Here is a 27,529-nt window from a genome sequence, read left to right on the forward strand (position 1 = left end):
ATTATTTTAAAAAGTACTTCTTATTTATATCTGTTTCTGTTACCATAAATAGCCTACCAAGAAAAAAAAAACATGTAGTAGGATAAATGAATAGTTTAGTTATCTTCCAAAAAACTAGGATTGAAAAGGGCAGGGAAAGGTGGAGGCACATGGAAATAGATAAATCTGTAACATCATGTTATTATATAGGCTTCTTTTAAAAATGAGCTTAGTCAAATCTAGCTGCCAGAGTTAATCAGCATAAATTCATTTTTCTCTGTATTTCAGGTGTACTTCTATGAATACAATATCTTTTCAAAGCCAGTAGATAAACCTAGGCAGTGCCTTCCATATGCAATAGTGACAGTAAAATTTATTGGTCACAAAGTAGATAGTGGACACTTCATGACGTCTTTGAGATTTCTCTCAGCAGGATTTCCAAAGAGGGATGGTAAGATGCATATATTATTTACTTTAATAGCATTTGTGTTGATCTCAAATTTTCTGAATTTTATTTTTCTAATACATTATGAATCTCTAAGCAAAATCATTGAATTTTGCCTGTTTTCCATTTTGCTCATCTAGGATAGTATGCATAGTATTTTGTGGCTTCTTGATATGAATAACATTTATTCATTTTAATGGGTGATGGATGAAGAGTACTCCATTGTACAACTGTACACTATTCTACTGGGGATATTTGGACACTTTTGCATCCCTTCTCATTCCAAACATTGCTATTTTAAACATATATATAAGGATTTCAGTGCATATATGCAAGAATTTTTCTGTAGAATATGGGTTTATACCAGGAATGTACAACTTAAGCCAAAAATGATATCAAATGGTTTGCCAAAGTGGTTGTATCAATTTACAAAATCATTCTACATCCTTGACAACACATATCATAGCTTTTAAAAAAATCTATTTCTACCAGTCTAATGAGTATGATATGTTATTAGATCATTTTTTTTAATTTGAATTTTCTTAATTTTTAATGAGGTTGAGAATCTTTACCTGCATTTATTTCTGTTACACTTTTATGTTTTGTGCTACTGTAGGTGCAGCATTTCATGGCTTTTGTATTTGGCTTTGCTTAAATACTAAAGAGATTAGGATCTCTTTACAGGTGTATTGACCATTGTATTTCAACTTTTCTGAAATTCCTAGTCAAAGCTTGTACCTGCCTTTTCTAATTGAGCTATTTTATCATTGATCGTAGAAGTTCTTTTTGTGTATTTAATTTTGGGTTTTGGGTCAGTTATGTATTAGAGGCATTTTCTCTGACTTTGTGATCTTGTCTTTGTATAAGTTAGTGTGTTTTGATAGAGTTAAATGTGTTTTGATAAAGAGATTCTTATTATAAGATGATAACTCTTTTAAGAAAAATTGCTGTTTGTTATGGTTTAGAAATGAAGTATCCCCTAAAAGCTCATGTGTGAGACAATGCAAGAAAATTTAGAGGTGAAATGATTGGGTTATGAGAGCCTTAATATAATCAGTGCAGTAATCCCCTGGTGGTAACTATAGGTAGGTAGGGTATGATTAGAGGAGGTAGGGTCACTGAGGGTGGGGGGTGCCTTTTAGGGTTTCTGTTTTGTCCATGATGAGAGGAGCACATGTACGTGCTTTCCTTCTCTCTCTTTCTCTTTTTCTCTTTCTCTTTCTCTGTCTCTCCTTCCTGATGGCCATGTCCTAAACCACTTTCCTCTACCACACTTTTCTACTATAATGTTCTGCCACACCTTGGGCACAGAGTAATGGAGGCAGCCATCTATGGACTGAGACCTCTGAAACCATAAGACCCAAATAAACTTTTCCTTCTCTAAAATTTTTCTTGTCAGTTCTTTGGTCACAGTGCCAATAAAGCTGACTAAAACACTATTATATTTGTCTTAGTTAATAATGCTTTCCCAAGAAAATGAAGATATTTCCTTATGCTATCTTTTAAAAAATTTATAGGTTTCTTTTACCATTTTGGTCTTACCTACCTGGAAATGACTTTGGTATATGATAATGATAACAGATTTCATTTTATTTTCCATATGCATGCCAAGTTGTCTCAGTACAGTTTATCAGAGAAAACATTTCCCCCACCAGTCTGCAGTATCCTTTCTATAATATATCATTTGACTCTAGGTTCTGCAAAAATCTCTTACTGGATTCCATTCAGTTCTGTTTCTCTCTGCTTATCCTTTTGCCATTAGCACCTTGCCTTAATTACTACAATTTCATTAAAACTGCTATTATCTATGTGAATGGTACTCCATCTTTTTTTAATGTTTTATTGTTTTTAGTACACATGAGTTTTAGAATCAGTTTATCAAGTTCTGCTAATTAAATGTGTTAGAATTTTGAGATTTCATCTGTAGATTAAATGGTGAAAAATAATGTTTTCATTATATTTAGTTTGCTATTAACTTGTATACATGGTCCACTTTAGTTCTAGTGTATTTTTTTGAATATATTTTTTTAGTTATTGGTGGACCTTTATATGCGGTGCTGAGAATCTAACCCAGTGCCTCACACATACTAGGTAATCATTGTACCATTGAACTACAACCCAGCCTTCTGTAAGGTCTTATATGTCATTTATTTTTAAGTATTTTTTATTTTATGCTATTTTAAGTATCTTTTTGTTTTATTCTCTGTTTTGTTGTTGCTGTTGTTGTTTTGTGGTATGTGTCAGTCCAGTTGATTTAAAAGTATAAAATTGGGCTGGGAATGTAGTTTCAGTGGTAGAGTGCTTCCCTAGCAATGCATAAGGCCTTGGTTTCAATCGCCAGTACTGGAAAAAAAAGAAACTGTAAAATTGTCAGGAAGCTAAGGCAGGAGAATTGCAAGTTTGAGGGCAGTCTTGTCTCAAAATAAAAAATGGGCTGGGGGGACTGGAGTTGTGGCTCAGTGGTGGAGTGCTCGCCTTGCACATGTGAGACCCTGGGTTCGATCCTCAGCACCACATAAAAATAAATAAGTGAACTACAGCTAAAAAATAAATATTAAAAAAAATAAACTGGGGATGTAGCTCAGTGGTACAGTGCACCTGAGTTCAGTCCCCAGTATTGGAGGAAAGGAGTGCAAAATCAAGTAATTGTATATTCAATTGTGTGTTCACAGTACATACACCCATCACTGCAGTTAAACTTGGAGGAGTTTTAAAGAAACTATACCCTTTAAAAACCTATCACATCACTTTCCTCTCATGGCTCCCAGCCTTTAGCAACCACTAATCTATTTATTCACCTCTTCTGGGCATTTCATATAAAATGGAATCATATGATTTGTGGCTTTTTGTACCTAGTGTTTTTCACTTAATAGTGTTTTCAAGATTCATCCATACTATAGCATGTATCTACTCTATTCCTTTTTTTTTTTTTTAGTATTTGGACATAGTATCTTTATTTATTTTTATGTGGTGCTGAGGATAGAACCCAGTGCCTCACATGTGTAAGGCGGGCTATCTACCACTGAGCTACAGCCCCAGCCCTCCTTTTTTTTAATATTTATTTTTTGGCTATAGATTGACACAACACCTTTATTTTATTTATTTTTATGTGGTGCTGAAGATCAAACCCAGGGTCTCGGACATGATAGGCGAGCACTCTACCTCTGAGCCACAACCCCAGCCCTACTCTATTCCTTTTATGGACTAGTATTCTATTGTACACGTACACCCATGTTGTATTTAGCCACATATCTATTGATGAACATTTGACTTTTTTTCATTCTACTGTGGACATTTGTACACAAACATGTTTTCTCATTTCTTTTGGGTAAAGTATACATAAGAGTGGGAATTGCTGCATCATACAGTAACTGTGTGTAAATTGAATGAGGAACTGCCAGGCTGTTTTCCTTAGTGGCTTGTGTTATTTACCTTTATGGCAAGGCCCCCCCACTTCAAACTACAAATCTTGCTATCAATTCAGAAAGATTTCAGACATGACACTCAGAGTAATAGGCATGAGTTTATTAGAAGATATAGGAGAGCGGGCTGGGGTTGTGACTCAGTGGTAGAGCACTCACCTAGCATGTGCAAGGCACTGGGTTTGATCCTCGACACCACATAAAAATAAATAAATAAATAATAAATATATTGTGTCCAAATACAACTAAAAAAATATTTTTAAAAAAGAAGATATAGGAAAGGGGAAAAGAGGGCATTCTTTTATGGCGGGGAGAGTACCAGGGATTGAACTTGGGGCACTCAATCACTGAGCCACATCCCCAGCCTTTTTTTATATTTTATTTATTATAGAGACAGGGTCTCACTGAGTTGCTTAGCACCTCGCTTTTGCTGAGACTTGCTTTGAACTTGTGATTCTCCTGTCTCAACCTCCCAAGCCGCTGGGCTTACAGGTATGCAACACCATACCTGGCAAGAGGGCATTCTTAAGGGAGAGTTTGGGTCCTCTCAGAGAGGAGAAGAGACAGCATGCATCTCCTACCCTCCAATTTTTTTTGAATATTTGTAGTTGTAGATGGACACAATACTTTTATTTTACTTATTTATTTATTTTTATGTAGTACTGAGGATTGAACCCAGGGCACACACATGCTAAGCAAGCTCTACCGCTAAGCTACAACCCCAGTCTTACCCTCCAGTTTTATAGGGGTCCCAGAGAAGTATCCAGAGAGTCCTGCCCTGGTTCCCCAGCACCCCCCACCTTTTTTTTTTTTTTTTTTTGTATCAGAGATTGAACTCGGTTCACAGCCATTTAGCCACATCCCCAGCCCTATTTTGTATTTTGTTTAGAGACAGGTCTTACTGAGTTACTTAGTGCCTCACTTAGTTGCTGAGGCTGGCCTTGAACTCATCCTCTTGCTTTGCCTCCTGAGCCACTGGGATTATAGGCGTGCCTGTAAATCATACAATACCAAGCCTGGCTCCCCACTGACTTTTGACTGACAGGAGATTTCATCACTCTAGGTCATTTTGGTCCATGGCAACTAATTCTAAGTGGAACCTCTTCTTAGAGATTTTATAGTTCAAGGGAGTGATATTTATGTCTTGAGTTCTGGGATCTGGTCTTTTTAAGAATCATATAGAGTACTCTCTTCCGGATAATTTGTGTTCCTCTTATCGGAATTATTTGGGGCCTGCATTTCTCCTGCTGATAACAGGTAGTTTGCTAAAGAATGATCCAGGCAGGGCTGCAAGTAAATTGATTCTTAGAAAAGAAAGTATGTGGGGGTCACAATAGGCCCATTTTATAGAATTATCATGTTCCCACAACTCATATCTGTCTGTCCCCTGCCAATCTTGCTGTGTTGCCCAGGCCTTTCTCAGACTTCTGGGCTCAAGTTATCTTTCCATCTCAGCCTCCCAAGTACCTGGAACTATAGGCATGTACCACTATGCCAGGTATGAGTTGGTTTTTGTTATTTTGTACTGCTGGGAATTTAACCTCAGTGGTAAGTGCTCTACCTCTGAACAGTATCTCCAGAACTGATTTTCGTGTATTTTTCTTGTATTCTGCAATCTTGCTAAACTCGTTACTAGTTCTTTATTTTTAGTGTTTTCCTTGGATTGTTTTTGTTTTTGTATATGAGATCATGCCATCTGTGAATATAGTTTTACTTTTTTTCTTTCCAATTTGCATGCCTTTTATTTCTTCTTTGCCTTATTTTCCTGATTAGTACCTCCAGTGAATTTTTAAGAGAAGTTAAGAAAGCAGAAATCCTGGTCTTGTTTTTGAACTCAATGGGAAAGATCCAGTCTTTTCACCAATAAGTATAGTAGTGTCACTTGTGATGTTTTTGTAGATCCTTTTTATTGTGGTGAGAAATTTTCCTTTTTTATCATGAAAGGATGTTGAATTTTGTCAACTACTTTTTGTGTGTCTTTTGGGATAAATATGATTTTTATTAAATTGATGTAATATAATGTATTATATATATAATATATATTTTTATAATATATAAATATGCTAAGTATACCTTGTATTCTTAGAATAAATTATCTTTGGTCATAGTATATATAATTCATTTGATATTTGCTTGAATTGGCTTGCTGAGATTTTGTTGAGGGTTTTTGTATCCATATTCTTTTTTTAAAATTTTTTTGTAGTTGTAGATGGACAGAATGCCTTTATTTTATTTGTTAATTTTTATGCGGTGCTGAGAATCAAACCCAGTGCCTCACACATGCTAGGCAAGCGCTTTGCCACTGTGCTACAGCCCTAGCCCTGTATCCATATTCTTAAGAGATACTGATCTATAGTTGAATGTCTTTGTCAGAGTAATAATGATCTCATAGAATGAGTTGGGAAGTATTCCTTATTTCTTGTTTTTTTTAAAAAGAGTTTGTGCCAATAAAATTAAAGTAAGCTTTGATGAATAGTTTCTCTTCTATGGTTGGCACAGTTAAATAATTCCCAGTGTGTGCATTGGAAAGGCATGTGTCACATTTAGATGTATACAGACTGCTTGGTGTAAAAGTTCTGGAATATAATTTTGCAGTATATATATATATATATCAAAGGATTTACAAATAGTTTTTGTTTATTGATTTATTAATTCCAATGTAAGTTTATTTTTTAACCTAAGAAAATAAAACAAAACTGGACATTAAGAAAAATAGTTTGTAAAGAATTGATGTTAATTCTTTTTTAAAGGTTTGGTAGATTTCACTAGTGAACCACCTGAGCCTGGATTTTTCTTTTGAGGTAGTATATTGATTACTAATTGAGTTTCTTCACTTATTGTAGGTCCATACAGATTTTCTGTTTCTTCTTGCATCGATTGTGGTAGTTTTTGTCATCATAGGACTTTGTTTATTTCATTCCACTTGCCTAATAATTGGCATATAGTTGTTCATAGTATTCCTTTATAGTCTTCTCCCTTCTCTTTCCCCGGCCCTATCCCCCCGAGATCAATGGTAATAGCCTCTTTTTCATTTCTGAGTCTAGTAGTTTGAGTCATCTCTCTTTTTCTTGGCTGTTTAGGTAAAGGTTGTTTTCCCCTATTGTTCTATTCCGTTTCTTTGATTTTCTAATTTTTAGTTTCTTCTCTCAGTTTGCTCTAGTTTAGTTTGCTCTTTTTCTGCTGTTTTAGGTAGAAAGTTGAAATACTAATTTTAGATCTTTTTCCTGCCAGTATTATGGATTTAACCCAAGAGCACTATACCACTGAACTACACTTCCAGTCCTTTTTATTTTTAGACACAGTCTCTCTAAATTGCCAAGGCTTACATCGAATTTGTGATCCTCCTGTCTCAGTCTCCCAAGTTTCTGGGATTCCAGGCATGAGTTGCCATACGTGAAAGATTTTTTTTTCTTAATATATAATTTATAGCTATAAACTTCCCACTAAGCACTGTTTGGGCTGTGTCCCATATGGTTTGGTATGTCATGTCTTTATTTTCATTCATCTCACAATGTTTTATAATTTTCCTTTTGATTTCTTCTTTGACACTTTATTTTTGGTACTGTGCTGTTTTCTGTATATTTTTTTATTTCCTAAATGTCTTTATTCACTTCTAATTTTATACTGTGGTGGTTGAGAATTTTTTTCCTTTTATTTTTTTTTCCTTTATTGAGTTTTGTTTTATAGCCCTAGCATATGATTTTTCCTAGAGAATGTTCTGTGTGTACTTGAGAAGAACATATACTCTGCTGCTTTTGGGTACAGTGTTCTGTCGATCACTGTTGGTTAGTTCTTTGTTCAAGTCTTCTATTTTTTTCATGATCTGCTTAGTTATTATGTCCACATTTTTCCCTCAGCTAGAAGACGTACATTGTAGACAGTAAATATGGATCCTTCTCCATTTCTATTGTGTTTATAGCTTCACACTATAAGTTCATAAAATGTATGGAACATGTTCAAAGGATGTTGCCTTTCAGAATGATAAACTTTGGGACGTAGTACCTATATTATCCAGAAAGTCAAGGCCACATGAGTTGACTGTTAAAATACACATTTGACTCTGGCGTCAGACCTATACTAGCCACTAATTGCATTTGGCTATTTAAAGTAATTAAATAGAATAAAATTAGGAATTCATTCCTCAGTTGCAACAAGCACATTTCATGTGTTCAATAGACACATGTTAACTAGTGGCTATCATATTGGGTAAACAGTGCAGATAACATTTCTACTATCACAATAAATGATGCTAATAGCTCTTTTGTAATATAATTTGATTTTGTTACAGTTCCCTTATTTTTATTGAAGTTATTATATTTGTTTTTCATTTGTCATTTGGTGAAAATGAAAAAATGAGTGTAAAGTAAAAATGCCATTATTAAATTCAAAGAGAGAGAATAGTGATTGAAGTTCTACTGTTTATAACCTGTATAATCCTGAGCAAATTACTCTTAGTTTCACTTTTTCATCAATGGAATGAGAATGTTGTGAAGGATAAATAGATTAATGTATGTAAAACACTTAAAATAGTACCTGACATCTATACTGATTTTCAGTCATGCTTAAAGAGTACTTTCCTCTAAGCTGGGGTGTGGCTCAGCAGGAGAGCACTCACCTCCCACATGGGAGACCCTGGGTTCAATCCTCAGCACCACAAATAAAAAATAAATAAGTGAAATAAAGGTATTGTGTCCAACTACAACTAAAAAATAAATATTAAAAAGAATATTTTAAAAAGAGTACTTTTCCCCCAACATTATAAAAATGTTCATACATATATTCTGCTAATACTTTTATGGTTTTTATAATGAATTTTATTTTGGTATAAGGAGGTACAGGGATCTGTTCTTTTTTTGTCTCACTATTCTCCCAGTTTTAAGAACTATTATCTCTTTATTTGTGATCATATTTTTACTGTAGCTTACTGTAATTAATAAAAATCACATATGTTTACAGAATTTAGAAATCTTCAACATAGCTATCTTGTATTGTGGAAAAGAATCTTTTTGTACTTCATGGTGATGTGATTATAAATTCATAAATCTCACAAGCAAATTTCTATTATTTGTCAGAATTCAATTTTTGTAGCCAAATACTTCTTTAAGTAAGGTTGCTGGACTAGGGTAGGAGTTTCATGCTTCATCATTTATACTTTATTGGTTTGGTACTCATTCTCTTATCCCTTTGGTATTTCTACTCAGAACTCATTGTAAACACTGTTAGGTTACTAGATGATCTTCTAATTAAAATCATTCATGACATAGTTTTCTTGTATTGAAAGCAAGTTGTCTGAAGGGCTGGGGTTGTGGTAGAGAACTCACCTAGCATGTGTGAGGCACTAGGTTTGATCCTCAGCACCATATAAAAAATAAATAAGTTGTCTGTAGAAATATTTTTTATCTTTTTCTTACTTTCTTCTTATTTTCACAGAAAGAACATGTTCTTTGAATAACTGTACAGTGGCCAAAAGAATCGGAAAAGGAAAAGATGCTACTGTCATCTTTGAACATTTCAGGAAACCTGTAGATCCATTTGTTGAAGAAAACTGTTCATGCAATGTACTAAATTCAGAGATAAATCCTTCCAACTCAAGTATTTCTAATTCCTATGGAAATATGCAAAATGGAAACATTTCTATACTTGAAGCATACAATGGAAAGACAGAAAATAATTTAGCAGAAATTAGAGACTCTTCTCAAATACATGAGCATGATTCAGGTGTGTCTTTGCCCAGTGATAATAGAGAAAGTGATAATGGTGACTTTTTGTTAAATTTGACATATCTTAAAAATATTTTAAGTGGGATTTCTGCTGCTTTCCCCTCTCACAATAATACTGGCTCAAGCACAGTTACTACTTCAAAACTCATCAAAGACCCAAGACTGATGAAGAGAGAAGAAAGCTTGGAAAAACAGAACATTACAGTTTTAAATGAGATTTTGCCATTCAAAAAGAGTATAGATTATGATAATTCAGAAATAAATCTGTCCTCTGTGCCAGCTGATTCTGTTTCCTCACCCGAAGTCACTAGTGACCATGCTATTCTTACTAATTGTTTGGATGTCTCCTGCTTCAAATTTTCTTTTGATGATTCACAGCCTCAGACTCAAAATACCGAGGACTATCATCGAACAGCACCCAATAAAATTACCATGGCAGAACAATGTAAGGACCAAGGTGATCTTTCCTTCCCAATTTATTTTTCAAATATAGTTTCAGAAGCTGAAAACCAAAAACACAGTGAGGAAAAAGCTCAGAGAGCCCAAGAGAGAAGCAACATCTCACTTTTAATTAAACAAAGCAGTGAGCCATGTAACTCTTACAAATCAGTGAGTACTTGTACAGAAGAGTCTAATAGTTACATCTCTCAGGAACCACAGTCTATTGCTCAAAAGCTAATGGAACTAAAACTGGAAAAAACAAATAAAAATTGTGTTAGCATTATGCCTGATGCTTTCCAGGAAGCAAAAGATATTTCCCAGGCCAAAGAACTACTCATTGATACAGTTATTACATCTCATGCCATTGAAACATCTCTTGACAATTCAAATTGCAACATAACTAGAGAATATATTTGTGCCCAGAGGAAAAGTGAAAGTGAACCAGTGTCATTAGAGAACATTCAGAAAGACTGCAAAGAAATGCCTCATATTGAAGATGAAGGTGAAGATCACATTCTGTTCTATAATGTACAGTTGAATAATGATTTATGCCTGAATACTAATTTCAAATGGCAAGGATATAATGATAAAGAAAATGAAAATGAGGCTGAAGAGGAAGATAGTGCTGCATCTCCAGAAAACATAGAGAATGTATATGGAGGCAAGAAGCAGGGTTTTCTTACAAATAACACTATGACAAATATAAGTGAAAGGAGAGAGAATAAAAATTACAACAAAGTAGAAATTCTGAGTTCTAAAGAATTTTCTACTACATTTAACTTGGTTTGGGAAGATAAAGATAAGTCTACACAAACTGCATTATTAGAGAGTGAAGATACCATTACAGCCATAAAACAAAGAGACATGCAGAGTACTGGAAGAAATGTAGAGCATTTGGATTCCACAGCATTTGTTGAAATTGCAGATTCTTCAGTAGGTGAAGCTTCAAATGCTACAATAGAGGTAGCTAGTACTACTATGCCTACGTTAAGCACAAATTATGAAGCTCACCAAAGATTTGAGTTTAAGGACACATGCTTTGAGAGTCCACATTTTGGTTCATTAGTAAAACATGGCATTTCTGATTGTGAAATTGATATGGATAAAAATAAATTAAAAGACTCATTAAATCAGTCAATAAATGAGAACTCAGTTCTTCAAAGTTCAGAATTGCAAAATGAGATTGAAATAGAATCAGAACAGTTTGATACACATAGCCATGGAAATGTACTTTATGAAGAAGTTGAGGCCTCATATGAGGCTCTAATGTCTCGTATTGATTGGAAAAGTCCATTAGGAAGTGATAATGGAGAAAAGGAAATTTTGGAAAGTACCACAAAAAAGGAAAATATTGATCAGCATTGCTCTAAGAAAATTATATGTTTTTATTCCTCTACACAAAAGGAGGAGCTCCACCCAATTTTACTTCCAGATCTGCAAGTTAGAATTACTAATATATGTAAGCCAGGATTCAATCCTAATGATGATTCCCTTGTAATAAAGGATAATTCTTACAAATATATAACTAAAGCCACAAACCCAGAAATAAATGAGGAGAGGGAAGCTCCAGGATTTAAAATTTATTCCCAACCTCCTGGTGAAAATTCAGGTTATCCCTGTGAAGACATATTTGGTAATTCCCTGCCAGATTCAGGAATTACAAATGAAAATGAACTCTCCCATTCTTCTGACTTGAGTCATAACACACAAGAAAATCATAAGTCAGAAAAACAAAGCAGTGGATCTTTGTTTACTAAACCTAATATCACAATAATAAATGATAAGTGCAGATATTTCTTTTCAAAATCAAAAAAAGACTTTAATTATACTAAAAGTAAAAATGACACCAAATCAAGAATTAGCAAAAGAAAGCTACATGCATCTTTTAGGGATGAGAACATATCACATGAAATTTGTGAAAAAAAGAGGAAACTAACCAATCAAGATTCATTTGAGTGTTTCTCTTCATTATCCCAAGGACGAATTAAGATATTTTCACAGTCAGAACGACATATTAGGAGTGTCCTGGATATTCTAAATAGTGAAGCATCTTTATGTAAAAGCAAACGACTTTCCAGAACACTAGACAAAGCTGTACTTCACTTAAAAAAAGCTCATAGAAGAGTCCATACATCTTTGCAGCTTATAGCTAAAGTGGGAGAAAAAAAAAAGGGCCCATTACCAAAAGCATATGCAATAATATGCAATAGTTTCTGGGAAAGTTGTGACCTTCAAGGTTATAGTCCTGTGTCTGAAAGAAGGTATTATTCAACTAAGCATTTTTTGTCAAAAAGAAAGTATGACAAACAAGAAGAAAAAAGAACTTTGGGATTTGATGTCAATAAATCATTAGCTTATGTGTCAAAGCACAAGTCTTATAAAACAAATGGAGAAAAAATTGCAAAGTGCCATTCCAAAAAAAGAGTAGCCACCAGTGTCTCAAGAAGTCACACCACAATTCATGTGAGTGAATTTTATGATCTAGAGCAAAATCCTGAATCTCACTTGCCTCTGTTCTCCACATCCCAAAGTACAAGTCAATCAGAGTATGATAACAGTTTGAGACATTCAAGATCATCAGAACTTCAGCCCTTTTCTGGAAGAACTGAATGTCTGCTTTACCCAGATGAGAAACTAACTAAAAAGGAAAATCAAATTGATATAAAGGTATCTAACAGTGAATATAAAAAGCTTGAGAACCATTCAGCACATAATAATACTAAGGATGTGATAAAACACAATAATTCTGATGCTAATAAAGTAATAAATGAAAGCAATTCAGTGTCTTTAAATTGCATAAAAGAGAACAACCCAAGTTATAACGCAGACAGAAATTATGAGGGGACTTGTATAGCTCACACAAAGGTGAAAACTGACATTTCAGTCTCAGACTCAAACATGAAGCACATCTACGAACAAGAAAACCTTTCATCTAGTTGTAAAAGAAATCTGGAAGTAAAAGTTTCTATAGACAAGTATACAACTCCTATTGAGAGCTGCAAACCAAACATTATTGTAGGAAACTTCCTTATGGGCCCATTAAACCTAACTTCAATAATAAACACAAAATACAGTACCCCTCAATTGTTATCAGCCACTCCTATGATAGCAGAAGGAAAATCTTCAGAGAATTATCTGAATAAACAGAGAATTTTTGCTTTGGATTCTTCAGTATCTGGTACTGTGTCACACTGTCAGCAGATATATGGTGGAATGGAGCTTCTAAACACAGAACCATGCTCTTCAAGTAATTGTTTTCTTACAGATGAGGATGAAACAAATGGTATTGGGTATTCTGAGTTGGACCTAACATCAGTCACTGAAGAAAGTAAAAGTTATGGGGAAAATATAATGAATAAACTACCTTCCAATGGAAGTTCTCTGCTCTTGAAAGATAATATAAGGTGTTCTTCAAAAAAATGTATTGCAAAGAAAGACATTCAGGCTAGAAAGAATTCTCCAGTTGAACAAGCAGAAAAAGAAGATTCCATTTACAAAAGAGGCACTACTGAAGGATTAACTGTGAAGTATAAAAATCAAAATAGCCTAAAAGAGGAACCCTCCCACTTAAATATGAAAAAAATTAAAAGTAATTCAGTTGACTCTAATGTAAGTATTAAAAATACTGCTCCAGAGGCAGTCTCTTTGAGTAACTCAATTTCTGGTCAGCCTAACAAAAGACAGGAGTGGGGTATCAAAGTTACTGATGACTCTCAGTCTCACTGTATTTCCAAACTAGGCATTCAAGCAATTAATTGTATTCCTTTTCTACATGCCCAGTCTGAAGCCTGTAAAGTCACTGCTTTTCAGAAGCCTATATCATACGTGAATGAATTAAATGAAAAATATTGCTCAACTAATTATACAGCTTTTATAACAGAGCTGTCTCAAATTTTGCAGAGAGCAGATGAAGCATCATCATTGCAGATACTGGAGGAAAAAATCAAGATTTGTCGAAATATTCTCCCTTTATTTGTTGAGGCTTTTGAAAGAAAACAAGAATGTTCACTTGAACAAATCTTGATTTCAAGAGAACTGCTCGTAGAACAAAACCTGTGGAATAATTGCAAATACAAATTAAAGCCATGTGCTGTTGACGCTCTGGTAGAACTTCAAATGGTGATGGAAACCATTCAATTCATTGAAAACAAGAAAAGGCTCTTAAAAGGTGAACCGACGTTCCGGAGCTTGCTTTGGTATGATGAGACATTGTACAGTGAACTACTTTGTAGGCCCCGTGGTTATCAACTGCAGTCCAATTTCTATCCTGCTTTTCAAGGAAGATTAAAATATAATGCATTCTGTGAGTTGCAGAATTACCGTAATCAGCTGTTTGCAAAAACAAAGAAAAACAATTCATACTATGTTTTCTTAAAATACAAACGACAGATTAATGAATGCGAAGCCATACTTAAGCACTGTTCTGATTGCTTTGACTTTTCTCTTTCTATTCCATTTACCTGTGGAGTTAACTGTGGAGATAGTTTAGGAGACCTAGAAACCTTAAGAAAAAGTACTTTAAAGTTGATCAGTAAATATGAAGACTCCCCTAAAGTTTATACCTTTCCTGGAAAAGAAGACCATCTGTGGATTATCATAGATTTGATCTCCTCAAAAGTTAAATTTATTAAGAGCACTGAAGCAGTAACTATTAAAATTTCTCTTTATGGTTTGGAACATATCTTTTTTGATGCTGCAAAAAATCTAGTTTGGAAAGAGAGAAGAAAATATTTCAGCAAAAAATACTTACAAAAGAATGAAGATGTGCTACTCAAAATGAATGAATGTGCTTTTTCTAAGTTGCAGGAGATACATGAAACCTTGTCTAAAGATTTAAACAGTGAATTAACTTCCAGTATTGGACTTGAAACAGATACTATGGTTGCTTTCGGAAAGTCACATGATCTAGTTAGCCAAGAAAACTGTAGGTTTAACAGTACTTTGCTTTCACACCCTGGTATTTGTTATATTGGTGAAATACTGGATCAAGCTGAAATTGCAGACTTAAAAAAATTACAGGAACTTACTTTGAGATGTACCGATCACTTAGAAATTTTGAAGAAATATTTTCAGATGTTGCAAGAAGTGAACATAGATGATATTTTTATCACAGAAGAAAATGCTTTGGATGTGCTGCAAAACCCCAACCATGGGGCTATAATTTTAAAACCTGAAGCAATTGAAACATACATTGAAATTGTTATGCTGACAGAAACAGTTCACTTTCTTAAAAATTCAATGGCAAAGAAACTAGACAACCAGAGATTTCGAGGTATGCTTTGGTTTGATTTCTCACTTCTTCCTGAGCTGATATGCTGCCAAGAAAAAATGGCATCCTTTTCATTTCTTCAAGATAACTCAGATGAATGCCTTTACAATGTAATAGAGACTGCTATTTCTGAACTTAAGGAAGATCTGGATATTATCAGTAAATATAGTGAAGCTGTTAATTGCTCATATGCTCTGCATTTATTCTCAAGGGAACTTGAAGAGCTTTCAGAAATTAAAAAGCTTCTAAAGAAGTCTGAGTATTCCCTTTCCACGTATATTGACTTTGTGCCATATATAGCATCTATAAATTACGGAAACACTGTGACAGAGTTAGAACACAACTATGATCAGTTTTCTACACTACTCCAAAATATAATGTCTATCCCTCAGAAAGATTTAGGGAAAATGGCCCATATTATGAAAGTCATGAAAACAATTGAGCATATGAAGATTATATGTGCTAAAAATGCTAAATTATCTACTTCCTTTTTGCTATGCCAAATGGCACATAACAGAAGGAATGCTTTTCAACTGAAGAAAGAAGAAAAAATGAATATTCACGTTGTAAAACTTGAAGAAAATACAAATAAATCCAGTCTTTCTATGAAGGTACCCTCAATTTCAGAGTGCATAATTAAAAACTTTCCAAATTCCTCTAAAAAACAACCTATCCATACAGACAAGCGTGAAGACTCCCAGGAAGAAAAGAAAAATATTACTTCCTGTTGTAAAAAACAAAAGGTATGGATGATGATTTAAAATGAAACTTCTTTATTCTTTTTGAGAACAAATCTCTTCAAGTAAACAAGTACTTTGCAAAATGGTAAATGTTAATGTTTTAAATTACTGCCTTGCAAAACAAGTTTTGCCAAATAAAATATTGGATTTATTACCTATGAAATAATTCTGTACATGAGAGATTGCCTTGCAAATGTTTGCTTTTTAAACATAAATGTTTTAAATAACATTTTATGGAAGAATGAATTTTAATGTCAGGGAAAATTCATTATTATGAATGTGTTAGTGCATGATCAAGTATTTATTCATTACCTTCTATATAACAAGCCTATGACCAATGTAGTGAATATTAAAAAAATGACTAATGAAGCTTGTCTTCTTGACAGTTATCATCCAGATGGTGAAGTAGGACAGATAAATAGATGATTATTAATAAGTTATAAAAAGTCCTATATTAATACATTTTTTAATTTACATAGTTTTTATGTGCATGGTATTATTCTGAGGATTATACAAATGTTAATTTATTATTCATAAAAAGCCCTTGGGGTTTTTTTTTACCTTATTTAAAGGTATTTTGTTACCTTATTTAAAGATGAGGAAACTGAACACAGAAAGATTAAATAACTTTCCCATGGTCACAGAGTTAGTAAACAGAATAGACCATTTCTAAAGCCAGTCAGTCTAGCTCCAGAGCTCATTCTACCAGTTGCCCCTGCTCTACCCTCAGAGGCTTTGGGGACAGCTTTTCAAGAATTTCCTAATTCAGAAGTAAAGGAAAAGTAGGATTCTTTCTGTGCTTGCTTCAATTGTAATTATTAGTACATCCTAGTTGTAGGGGTTAATAATTTAATCATCATCTATGGTACCATCTTTATAGAAAAATGCCTAATAAACAACCAGAGCACAAATTATATGCTCAACATCAAGAGTAAAGTGAGGGGGTGGGGATACAGCTCAGTTGGTAGAGTGCTGACTTCCCGTGCACAAGGCCCTGGGTTCAATCCCCAGCACCACAAAAAAAAAAAAAAAAAAAAGAATAAAGTAAGGATTATAATAAAAAGGTATTGTTGATATGGAGAAGGAAAGAAAGAATAAATAAAGCTTAGCTTGTTAGAATTTATTTTATAGGAGAACACAGGCCAAATTTTGCCTTAAAGGAAAACAAATGTTATCAGGTGAAGGTAAAATGAAGAGGGTTTTTAAAATGCACAAAGTAATGTGAGCAAAAACAATGCTTATTGACATTAATTGAGAAATGAGTTTAAAATCAAGTTTGGAACAATTTAACTTATTGGTGAACAAGAGTAAAACTAAGGATGAAAAGAAGATTGTTTCACCTTTCCAAGAAATCTCCATACTGCTTTCCATATTGGCTGCACCAAGTTGCATTAGCAGTGTATGAGAGTGTGTCTTTTCCCCCACATCCTCACCATCATTTATTGTTGTTTGTATTCTTAATAGCTGCTATTCTGACTAGCGTGAGATGAAATCCTAGAGTAGTTTTGATTTGCTAGAGACGTTAAACATTTTTTCATATATTTGTTGATTGTATATCATCTTCTGAGAGGTGTCTGTTCAGTTCCTTGGCCTATTTATTGATTGGGCTGGTTTTTGTTTTTTTGTTTTGTTTTGTTTTAGTGTTTATCTTTTTGAGTTCTCTATATACCCTAGAGATTAGTGCTCTATCTGATGTGCGAGTGGTAAAAATTTGCTTCCAAGATACAGGCTCTCTATTTACCTCACTGATTATGTCTTTTGCCAAGAAGCAGCTTTTTAGTTTGAGTCCATCCCATTTATTGATTATTGATTTTAATTCTTGTGCTATAGGAGTCTTATTAAGGAAGTTTGGGCCTATTCCGACATGATGGAGATTTGGGACTACTTTTTCTTCTAATAGGCACAGTGTGTCTGGTTTAATTTCTAGGTCCTTGATCCACTTTGAATTGAGTTTTGTGCATGGTGAGAGAGGGATTTAATTTCATTTTGTTGCCTATGGATTTCCAGTTTTCCCAGCACCATTTATTGAAGAGGGCTATCTTTTCTCCAATGCATGTTTTTGGCACATTTGTCTAATATAAGATAACTGTAGTTACATGGATTAGTCTCTCTGTCCTCTATTCTGTATCATTGGTCTATAGGTCTATTTTGGTGCCAATACCATGCTGTCTTTGTTACTATTGCTCGGTAGTATAAGGTCTGGTATAGTGATGCCACCTGCTTCCCTCTTCTTGCTAAGGATTTCTTTCGCTATTCTGGGTCTCTTATTTTTCCAATTGAATTTCATGACTGCTTTTTCTATTTCTGTGAGGAATGTTATCGGAATTTTGATTGGAAATGCATTTAATCTGCATAGTTCTTTTGTTAGTATGGTAATTTTTGATCCAGTTATCCCACTCCTTGGTCTATACCCAAAGAACTTAAAAACAGCATACTACAGGGACACAGCCACATCAATGCTTATAGCAGCACAATTCACAATAGCTAAACCAACCTAGAATGCCCTTCAGTAAATGAATGAATAAAGAAAACATGGTATATATACACAATGGAATATTACTCAGCAATAAAAGAGAATAAAATCATGGCATTAGCAGGTAAGTTGATGGAGTTAGGGAAAATAATGCTAAGTGAAGTTAGCCAATCCCCAAAAAACAAATGCCGAATGTTATCTCTGATATAAGGATGCTGATTCATAGTGGGGTTAGGAGGCGGGAACGTGAGAGGATTAGATGAACTAATTAGATGAACTTTTTTTTGACCTCATGGGGGCAAAAAAAGATGGTAGAATGAGGTGGATATCATTACCCTAAGTACATGTATGAAGACACAAATGGAGTGAATATACTTTATATACAGAGATATGAAAAGAATGTGCTCTGTATGTGTAGCATGAATTGTAATGCATTCTGCTGTCATATATAACAAATTAGAACCAGTTTTTAAAAATTAAACCAGTTTTTAAAAAAGATTGTTTCGGGAGCTGTACGTGTAGCTCAGTGCTAAGCATGCACAGGCCCTATAGCACCAAAAAAAAAAAGCAGTTTGAATTACATTCTGTACATGTTGAAGTGTAATATCATGGGAAGTTTTCTTCAGTGATTTAAAAGATAAGTAGATTCTGAGTATAGTAAGAAGTAGTCATTCGTCAGCCACGGTTTAGAAAAGAGTGCTGTTTCATAGAAATAGAAAAGAAAACTTATACAAGTTTGAATATCCCTTATCCAAAATACTTAGGATCAGAAGTGTTTCAGATTTGGGTTATTTTCAGGCTTTTTCGTATTTGCATCAGATCTGGAGGATGGGACCATAGTCTAAACACAAAATTAATTTATTTTCATATATACCTTATGGGTAATTTTTTACATTATTTTAAATGGATTTTGTATGTGGGACAAAGTTTCATAGTGTGGACTTTTCCACTTAGGGCATCATGTTAGCACTCAAAAAGTTTTATATCTTGGAGCATTTCAGATTTTGGATGTTTGAATTAGGGATACTGATCCTGTATTTGATAGACATTATTTTAAAAATTGATGGGGCTCAGTGACTGATTAACTAAAGAGAGAGCAGTCATAAATGGACTCCAAGATTAGTTTTAAGATATGTAGAGGTAAGAAGAATGTTGCAAATTCTTTTTTCAAAACAGTTTTTTTTAGCTGTGTACGGGAGCACACACCTGTAATCCTACCAACTTGGGAGGCTGAGGCAGGAGGATTACAAATTCAAGGCCAAGCAATTTAGTGACAAACTGTCTCAAAATTAAAATGAAAAGGGCTGAGAGTGTAACTCATTGGTAGAAGGCCCCAGGATTCAATCCACAGTACCATTAAAAAAGAATGGTAAAATAATCACTCTAAGTTTTGGAGTAATCCAAATGTAAGTGATGTTTGCAAAGTCCTGAAAGAGTCACTATTTTTTGTGGGGGTGGGGAGAATTAATATTTGTATTATAGTTCATCATCACCAATGTAGATTTTCTTTGTATCTTGTAAACATAGGTTAGCATGAAAGATGTCACAAAAATCTGCAAAGCGGAATCAGCATTCAAGAAGCCAAGGTAGGCATTGCCATCAACCATAACTAAAGACAAAACAAAATTAGGCAAATACTAAAATATAAGAATAAAACAGCTGGGCGTGGTGGTACCTGCCTATAATCCCAGCAGCTCAGGAGGCTTCTGTAGGAGGTCTAGAGTTCAAAGCCAGCTTTAGCAAAAACAAGGCACTAAGCAACTCAGTGAGACCAAGCCTGTCTCTAAATAAAATACAAAATAAATCCAGGGATGTGCCTCAGTGGTTGAGTACCCCTGAGTTCAAACCCTGGTACCAAATAAATAAAAAAGTAAAACAATTATTTATATAACTCCATTGTGTCATATGCATAATTTAGGAGACAAGAGTAAGAAGCTAAAGAAGAAGTTTGTTTCAGATTATACATCATTTTATGTTAGTCATGAGTTTGAACTCCATTCTGTAAGTATTTAAGGCCAATGTCTTGTGAGATGTATTTTTTTAGTGATATAAATAGTAAGACTGTTTGAACACAGTTCAAAAAGGTAAGTTAGGGCTGGGGTTGTGGCTCAGAGGTAGAGCGCTTGCCTAGCATGCATGAGGCACTGGGTTCCTCAGTACCACAAAAAATAAAATAAAATAAAAATAAAGATATTGTGTCAATTTACAATTAAAAAAATAAATGTTTTTTTAAAAAAGTAAGATATCCAAAACTTAGAGTGATTATTTTACAGAAGAAGAAATAAAAATTCACATTTAATATGTATTACTTAACCAATTAATAGTTTCCTGAAATGGCATAAAGGAATAGGACAAGTATTTTTTAAAACTTGCAGATCTTACAGACCAGCCAGTTTTCACACTGGAATAGACATATAATTGCCAATTTATATCACTAAATGGGAACATTAATATAGATGGTGTCTGTCACAGACACACACTCAATATATTACACTGTTTCATAGAAGGATGTTTTTAACATTGTAAAATAGGAAGGATTAGGAATGCTGATAGGTCTGGTGGTGGTGGTGGTGGTGTTTTTGGTACCAGGGATTTAACCCAAGGGCCCTTAACCACTTTTTTAATATTTTATTTAGAGATAGCGGGGCTGAGGATGTGGCTCAAGTGGTAGCGCGCTCGCCTGGCATGCATGCGGCCAGGGTTCGATCCTCAGCACCACATACAAAGATGTTGTGTCCGCCGAAAACTAAAAAATAAATATTAAAAAAAAAAAAGATAGGGTCTCACTGAGTTGCTTAGGGTCTCACTAAGTTACTAAGGCTGGCTTTGAACTCTCAGTCCTCCTGCATCAGCCTGCCAAACCAGTAGAATTACAGGCATGAGCCACCCTGCCTGGTGCTGATAGTTCTTTAAACCGAATAAATTAGGCTGAAGTTGTGGCTCAGTGGTAGAGCGCTTGCCTAGCATGCATGAGGCACTGGGTTTGATTCTCAGCACCACATATAAGCAATTAAATAAAGGTCCATCAATAACTAATAAAAAAACTAAATAAGTTATCTTTATGAAAAATGAACTACAGGGGCTGGAGTTGTGGCTCAAGTGGTAGAGCACTCGCCTAGCATGTGTGAGGCACTGGGTTTGATCCTCAGCACCACATAAAATTAAAGATATTGTGTCCACCTACAATTAAAAAATAAATATATTTTTTAAAAAATGAACTACATTATTTATATTTTTTTCATTTTGATGTGAAGTAGCACCACTGCACTTAAAAAACATCTCGTGTTTCATTTACCTCTGAGATTTTGAAGTTGCATGTAGTTTCATTCCACCCCCCATGTTATAAGGAATAATGAGTAATACAAAATAAAAAGTAAAAATAAGCAAACTCATTTCTGTTTTACTTGATTTTGCCTCTTTAAGTATAACATTCTATTACTACATTTCTGGAGTCCTTTACTTAGCATATGATTTTCTAAAAAGGTATGTAGTGACTGAAAATTCAAAGGCAATTAGAGGGATAGCAAACCAGTATTGAAATCATCTTAGTTTTGTTTAAGTATGGGTGGTATTTACTTCTTAAAGAATCAAGCTATAGGTTGGGGATGTAGCTCAGTGGTAGGGTGTTTGCCTAGCATATGAGAGATCCTGGGTTTGATCCCCAGCACTGCAAAACAAAATCAAGCTATAATTCACATAACTGAAAAATTAATTCTTACATAAGATTGATATACAGAATGCTATCTTTATAGAAATTAATTTCCTCTAAGAGAGTACATAAAGAAACAGACCAGACACCTGCTAATCTATAAGGCCAAGATACCATTGAAAATGTAATAAATTCAAAATTATACTTTATGGAAACTCTGTTTTTTATGCAGTTAGATGATGTCTGCTATCATTAAAAGGCCTTTTAAGGAGGTTGGGTTATAGTTTCCTGGGTAGGTATACAGATTCTAGGTCAGGGATGAATTTCTCTTGACCCTGTCGTAGGAATAATGCTCTTCCCAGCTAATTTTTTTCCTGCATGTAATTCAAAGGATTTGATAAAAGACAAAAAAACATAATTATCTTTGGGTCCTATATTAACTCTCTGATTCTAGACACACTTGGATGCTTCTCCAAGCCTGCTTAAAGCTATCTAAATTTAGGTAGAAATGCCAAGAATATTAAATTGACAAGAAATTTTAAAGATCTGTTTTTCCTTTTCTCAAAGATGGATGGAATGGGAGGAAACCTTTGTTATAACAAGAAAGGAAAGTGATCTTTTGTTGGAGAAGGAAGGGTCTAAAGCTGAGAGTTACACGAGCTGTATGTGTAGATATTTACAAGTAATGAAGATTGTCAGTGTGTTGGAAGTATATGAATTAGAAACTACACTGAACAATTGAATAATGATAGTTTCCTAATTTTAAAGTCCTGTATCAGGAAAGGTTTGAAGCACAAAATTGTTAAGTACAGTTAGGAATATATTTGAAATGGCGGAGTATTATCTTTAGTAGGAAAAGTATATAAATTCAAACCTAGTGAATAAAACTGGGAAAATAATGTTACTTATATTTTCCCAATAGAATGAGAAATGTCAGTCTTAAGAACTCTTCTGAATAAATATGCCATATGTATATTGTTAAAATTTTGTGATTGTATATTTAAAGTTGTTATTTATATGTTACACTTAATAGGACTACAAGATCTCATTGCAAAATTGAAAATGAAATAGGATCAAATTCATCAGATAATTTAAAAAGAAACTATGTATCTCCAAAAATGGTTGAAATGCAAAGCTCACTTTTACCTTTCAAGACCCTACAAAACGCTTGTACATCAAGGTCAGAAAGCAAGATTGATTTAACTAATAGTTCATCTGGTACTTCAGAACACATCACCAGACAACATAAAAACTTAAATACCATAAAGAAAAGAAATATGAGTTTTAGTGTTGCTGAAACAAAAAGTGATGAGAACAAACATGCTTCTTTTGCACCTTGTGATCAAAGAAATATAGATGATACCTTTGCAGAAGATCACGACACAACAGATCCTACACAGAAATCCTGTCTTTCAAACATAAATCCAGGAATTGATGACTGTCTTGTGCCTAATGCAACAATGTTCTCAAAACCCGTTTTCCATTTTTTGAGAGAGATCCATACCAATCTAGAAATGAATGACACAGTCCTTGAATGTCAAGATAATGAAATGTTAAATTCATCTATTAAAAATTCTACATGCATCAGTTCTCCAGAACCCACACGTATCCAGGGCAAAGTTTCTATTCTGCAAGAAAATAAAAAACATCCTGCAAAAACTGAGTCAGAGGAAAAATATATGAAGAATACATTGAAGCCCAGTATGATACCCTTTGGACAAACTGGAATTTTAACCCTTGATGTGAATCAAAGAGCAGAATACTCTCTTTCTGAACAACAAGATGAGGAGAATCCTAAAGTCCTGAATAAGAAAGGTGCCACATATTGGAATGAACTTCCACAGTCTGCATGCAACCCAATATACAATTCTTCTGAGCATTCATTTGGAGCCACCTCATATCCATACTATTCTTGGTGTGTCTATCATTATAGCAGTAGCAATGGCAATGCCATTACCCACACATACCAAGGAATAGAATCATACGAAGTATACCCACCTCCTTCTGGGATATTGACTACAGTTGCAAGTACTGTCCAAACCACACATTCTAATATTCTGTACTCTCAGTATTTTAGTTGCTTTGCTGAGCAGCCACAAGCAAATGCCTTTATGCCAGCGGATGGATATTTTCAATCCCAAAGGCCTATTTCTTATAATTTTCAGCAACCTATTTTTTCACAGTATGCTTCTCATCAGCCATTACCACAAGCTGCATACCCTTATCCTCCTAATTCAGGTGTGCTTCAAGAAGTCCCTTGGATTTATGGTGAGTTTTATAAGTTTTAATACTTGCCTCACTGAATGTTTTATTCTTAACTTTTGTACATTTATGTAAATGGAATTCACAATACACTTATATATATAGCAGTCATTTTCTGTGCAGATTTGTAGACTTATTCATTTGTCAGTTGAATTGTGTTATTGGGTGGAAATCTAGTTGTCAAAAATTAGTGACATTACCCAGTTGTTCTTTTTCTCTAATGTGTCCTTCAGTAAAATCCAACCTTGGTGAATGGTTAAGTAAGACATAGTGAAATCCATACAGTGATGCAACCATTAAAAGATTTATAAAAGTTTTTAATGCCATAATATATTTTTAAAACTGTGTATAATAATTGGAGGTAATATAGAGTTAAAAACCATGGTTGAGGCTGGGGATATGGCTCAGTTAGTTAGAGTGCTTGCCTTGCGTGCACAAGGCCCTGGGTTCAATCCCCAGCACCACCAAAAAAATAATAATAATAATAATTAATTATTGGGCTGGGTTTGTGGCTCAGTGGTAGAGCACTTGCCTGGCATGTGTGAGGCACTAGGTTCGAGTCTTATCACCACATAAAAATAAGTAAATAAATAAAGGCCCATCAATAACTAATAAAAATATTAAAAAAGAAAAAAAATGTTGAAAAAGAAACTTAAATCAGATAAACCATCCTTCTCCTATAGGTATTTTAGTATAATACAATGATGTTAAGTGAATGGAATTAATTGAAACATAATTGGTAAAATAACATTGTAGTTTAACCTCTGGAACTTGAAAATTTTCCTCTTTAAATACTTCACTATGTAAAATATGACTAGAATATGTTTTTAATTAAATTTAAATGTGCATTTACTATAGTTGAAACAAAATTTAAAAATAATTATTCTGCAAATACAGTAATTAGGTACTAACCCAAGTATTCTCCCATTAGAGGTAAAATGTAATTTAAATAATGATAATTATCTGTAATATCTTAGGGAAATTCGAGAGAATTGTTTTGATTTTAAACAGTTTTTCCCCAAAACCCTGACTACTCTTACAGATTAATAAGTAGAAAAAAATTATTGGGAGTCCATTTGTCTGAATTGAACAAACCTCATGTTCACATTGTGTGTGTGTGTGTGTGTGTGTGTTGCTAAGGATCAAACCCAGGACCTCACCCATACTAGGCAAGCAATCTACCACTGATCTACATCCCCAGCCCAACATAATTATGTTTGAAACTAAGAAATCTGATCACATTAGGACTTCTGCATTGAAGTGACTACTGATTTCCTATAACCTATAGGATAAAATTCAAACACTTAAGCTTGGAATGCAGAGATGTTCACAGTCCTTCATATCCAGCCTCATTTCATACCACTTCCACTTGCACAGTCAAACTTCATTGAATTTCTTAACTATTCTCCCATTCTGTGATACTTTTTGCATGCTCTTTCAGACTGATAGGACCTGTGGGCACTGGGCTAGTTTTATAATAATCTGTTTCTTTTCCTTCTCTCCTTGTCCCAAATAAGTTTAAACAGGACAGAAATTTTTCACCTGAGGAATCCTGTAAAGTAAGGGAGGAAGAAAAGAGGGAGAAAGTATATGACTCTGCTTTTTTCCTTCATGATTAATTTGGGATACTATTGCTGATGCTGTAAAGATGAACACCAAGCATAGTAGATGTGGCAAACATCCAAATTAAATTAGAAAACATTTCTGAAATAGAAAATGTTCTCATTGTTCAGGATTTCTTGTGTTCTTAATTGCTAAGCCACATGTAATATTACAAAAGATCAATCTGCAATCAAGTCCAGGTGTGACTCTCAAAAATTTTAAATATTGGTTGGGCATGATGGCACACACCCTATAATTCCAGCAGCTCTGGAGGCTGAGGCAGGTGGATTACAAGTTCAAAGCCAGTCTCCTCAACTCAATGAGGCCCTAAGCAATTTAGCAAGACCCTGTCTCAGAAAATAAAAAGGGCTGGGAATGTGGTTCAGTGGTTAGGTATCCCTGGGCTTAATCATCCCCTGGTACTACAAAAAAAAATATATATATATATATATATATCTAATCCCAGCTATTCAGGAGTCTGAGGCAGAAGGCTCACAAATTCAAGGTCATTCTGGTCAATTTAACAAGACACTGTCAAAAAAGAAAAGGGAGCCAGGTGCAGTGGCTCAGCCCTGTAATCCCAGTGACCTGGGTGGCTGAGGCAGAAAGATTGCAAAGTTCAAGGCCAGCCTTAGCAACTCAACAAGACCCTGTCTCAAAACAAAAACTAAAAAGGTCTGGGAATGTAGCTCAGTTGTAACATGCTTACCTAGTATGCATGAGGTCCTGGAGTCCAGTGCCTGGTCCCTGGGGGATGGAAGGGAAGCAATTATTAGCACATATTTTAGTTTTTGTGAGTGCAAATGATCCATCGATATTACCTCTCATACTTAGTGCATTCATTCTTAAAAAGATGTGAAAATCCCTTTGGTCCATTTATCACTGATTTGCTCACAATACCTATATATTTAACACCAGAAAATGGAACTCAAAGATGATGTTTAATTGAGCCCTGTGTGCCAAGCATTGCATTTAATTTTCACAGGATACCTGAGAGAGATGCAAAGATATTGTTCTTTTACTGATGAGGAAACTACTCCTCAGAGAACGTTAAACAGCTAGTAAGAGACAGAAGGGCAGTTCAAACTCTGATGTCTTTGGGCTCTAACTTAATCTCAGGTTCTTTCTGTTATCCTATTATATATCATTAGTCTACATCATTAACTTATATCTACATCATTAACTTATAAGATCTATTTCTTCCAGCTCCATGGCAACAGGAACAGTTTCAGCCAGGACATTGAAATCAATCTGACTACTGAAACAAAGGAGATTTAACAAGTTTTCCAAAATATTTTTACTTCCGTATTTTTTAATGTTTAACACTTTAAAATATGTAAATGTGGTCTATTATAAAGTGCATAGTCCTTTATAAAATGTAAATACAGTAATGTATCATGTAAGGCATGGAAATTAATTTCTAACATCTGAAATCCCAAAATTATTTCCACAGAGTTGTAAAGGGAGTTAATTCCATGTTTGAGGTTAATCAGTAGTGATAAAATCTTTAAAACCAAGTTTTTGTTT

At 34.3% G+C, this 27,529-nt stretch overlaps 1 protein-coding gene across 1 annotated transcript in view; it reads left to right on the top strand.

Annotated features, from left to right (window-relative positions):
- Positions 1-27,246, top strand: part of Tex15 (testis expressed 15, meiosis and synapsis associated) — a 65,761-nt gene extending 38,515 nt beyond the window's left edge. Inside the window, exons 5-9 of the mRNA XM_027939270.2 lie at positions 268-430; positions 9,277-16,019; positions 20,017-20,075; positions 23,172-24,406; positions 27,209-27,246. Of these exons, the coding sequence (XP_027795071.2) occupies positions 268-430; positions 9,277-16,019; positions 20,017-20,075; positions 23,172-24,406; positions 27,209-27,246 (8,238 nt within the window). The remainder of the gene's footprint in view (positions 1-267; positions 431-9,276; positions 16,020-20,016; positions 20,076-23,171; positions 24,407-27,208) is intronic.
- Positions 27,247-27,529: the final 283 nt, after the last annotated feature.

This window comes from Marmota flaviventris, chromosome 3 (genome assembly GCF_047511675.1).
Source record: "Marmota flaviventris isolate mMarFla1 chromosome 3, mMarFla1.hap1, whole genome shotgun sequence".
In the NCBI taxonomy this organism is placed as follows: domain Eukaryota; kingdom Metazoa; phylum Chordata; class Mammalia; order Rodentia; family Sciuridae; genus Marmota; species Marmota flaviventris.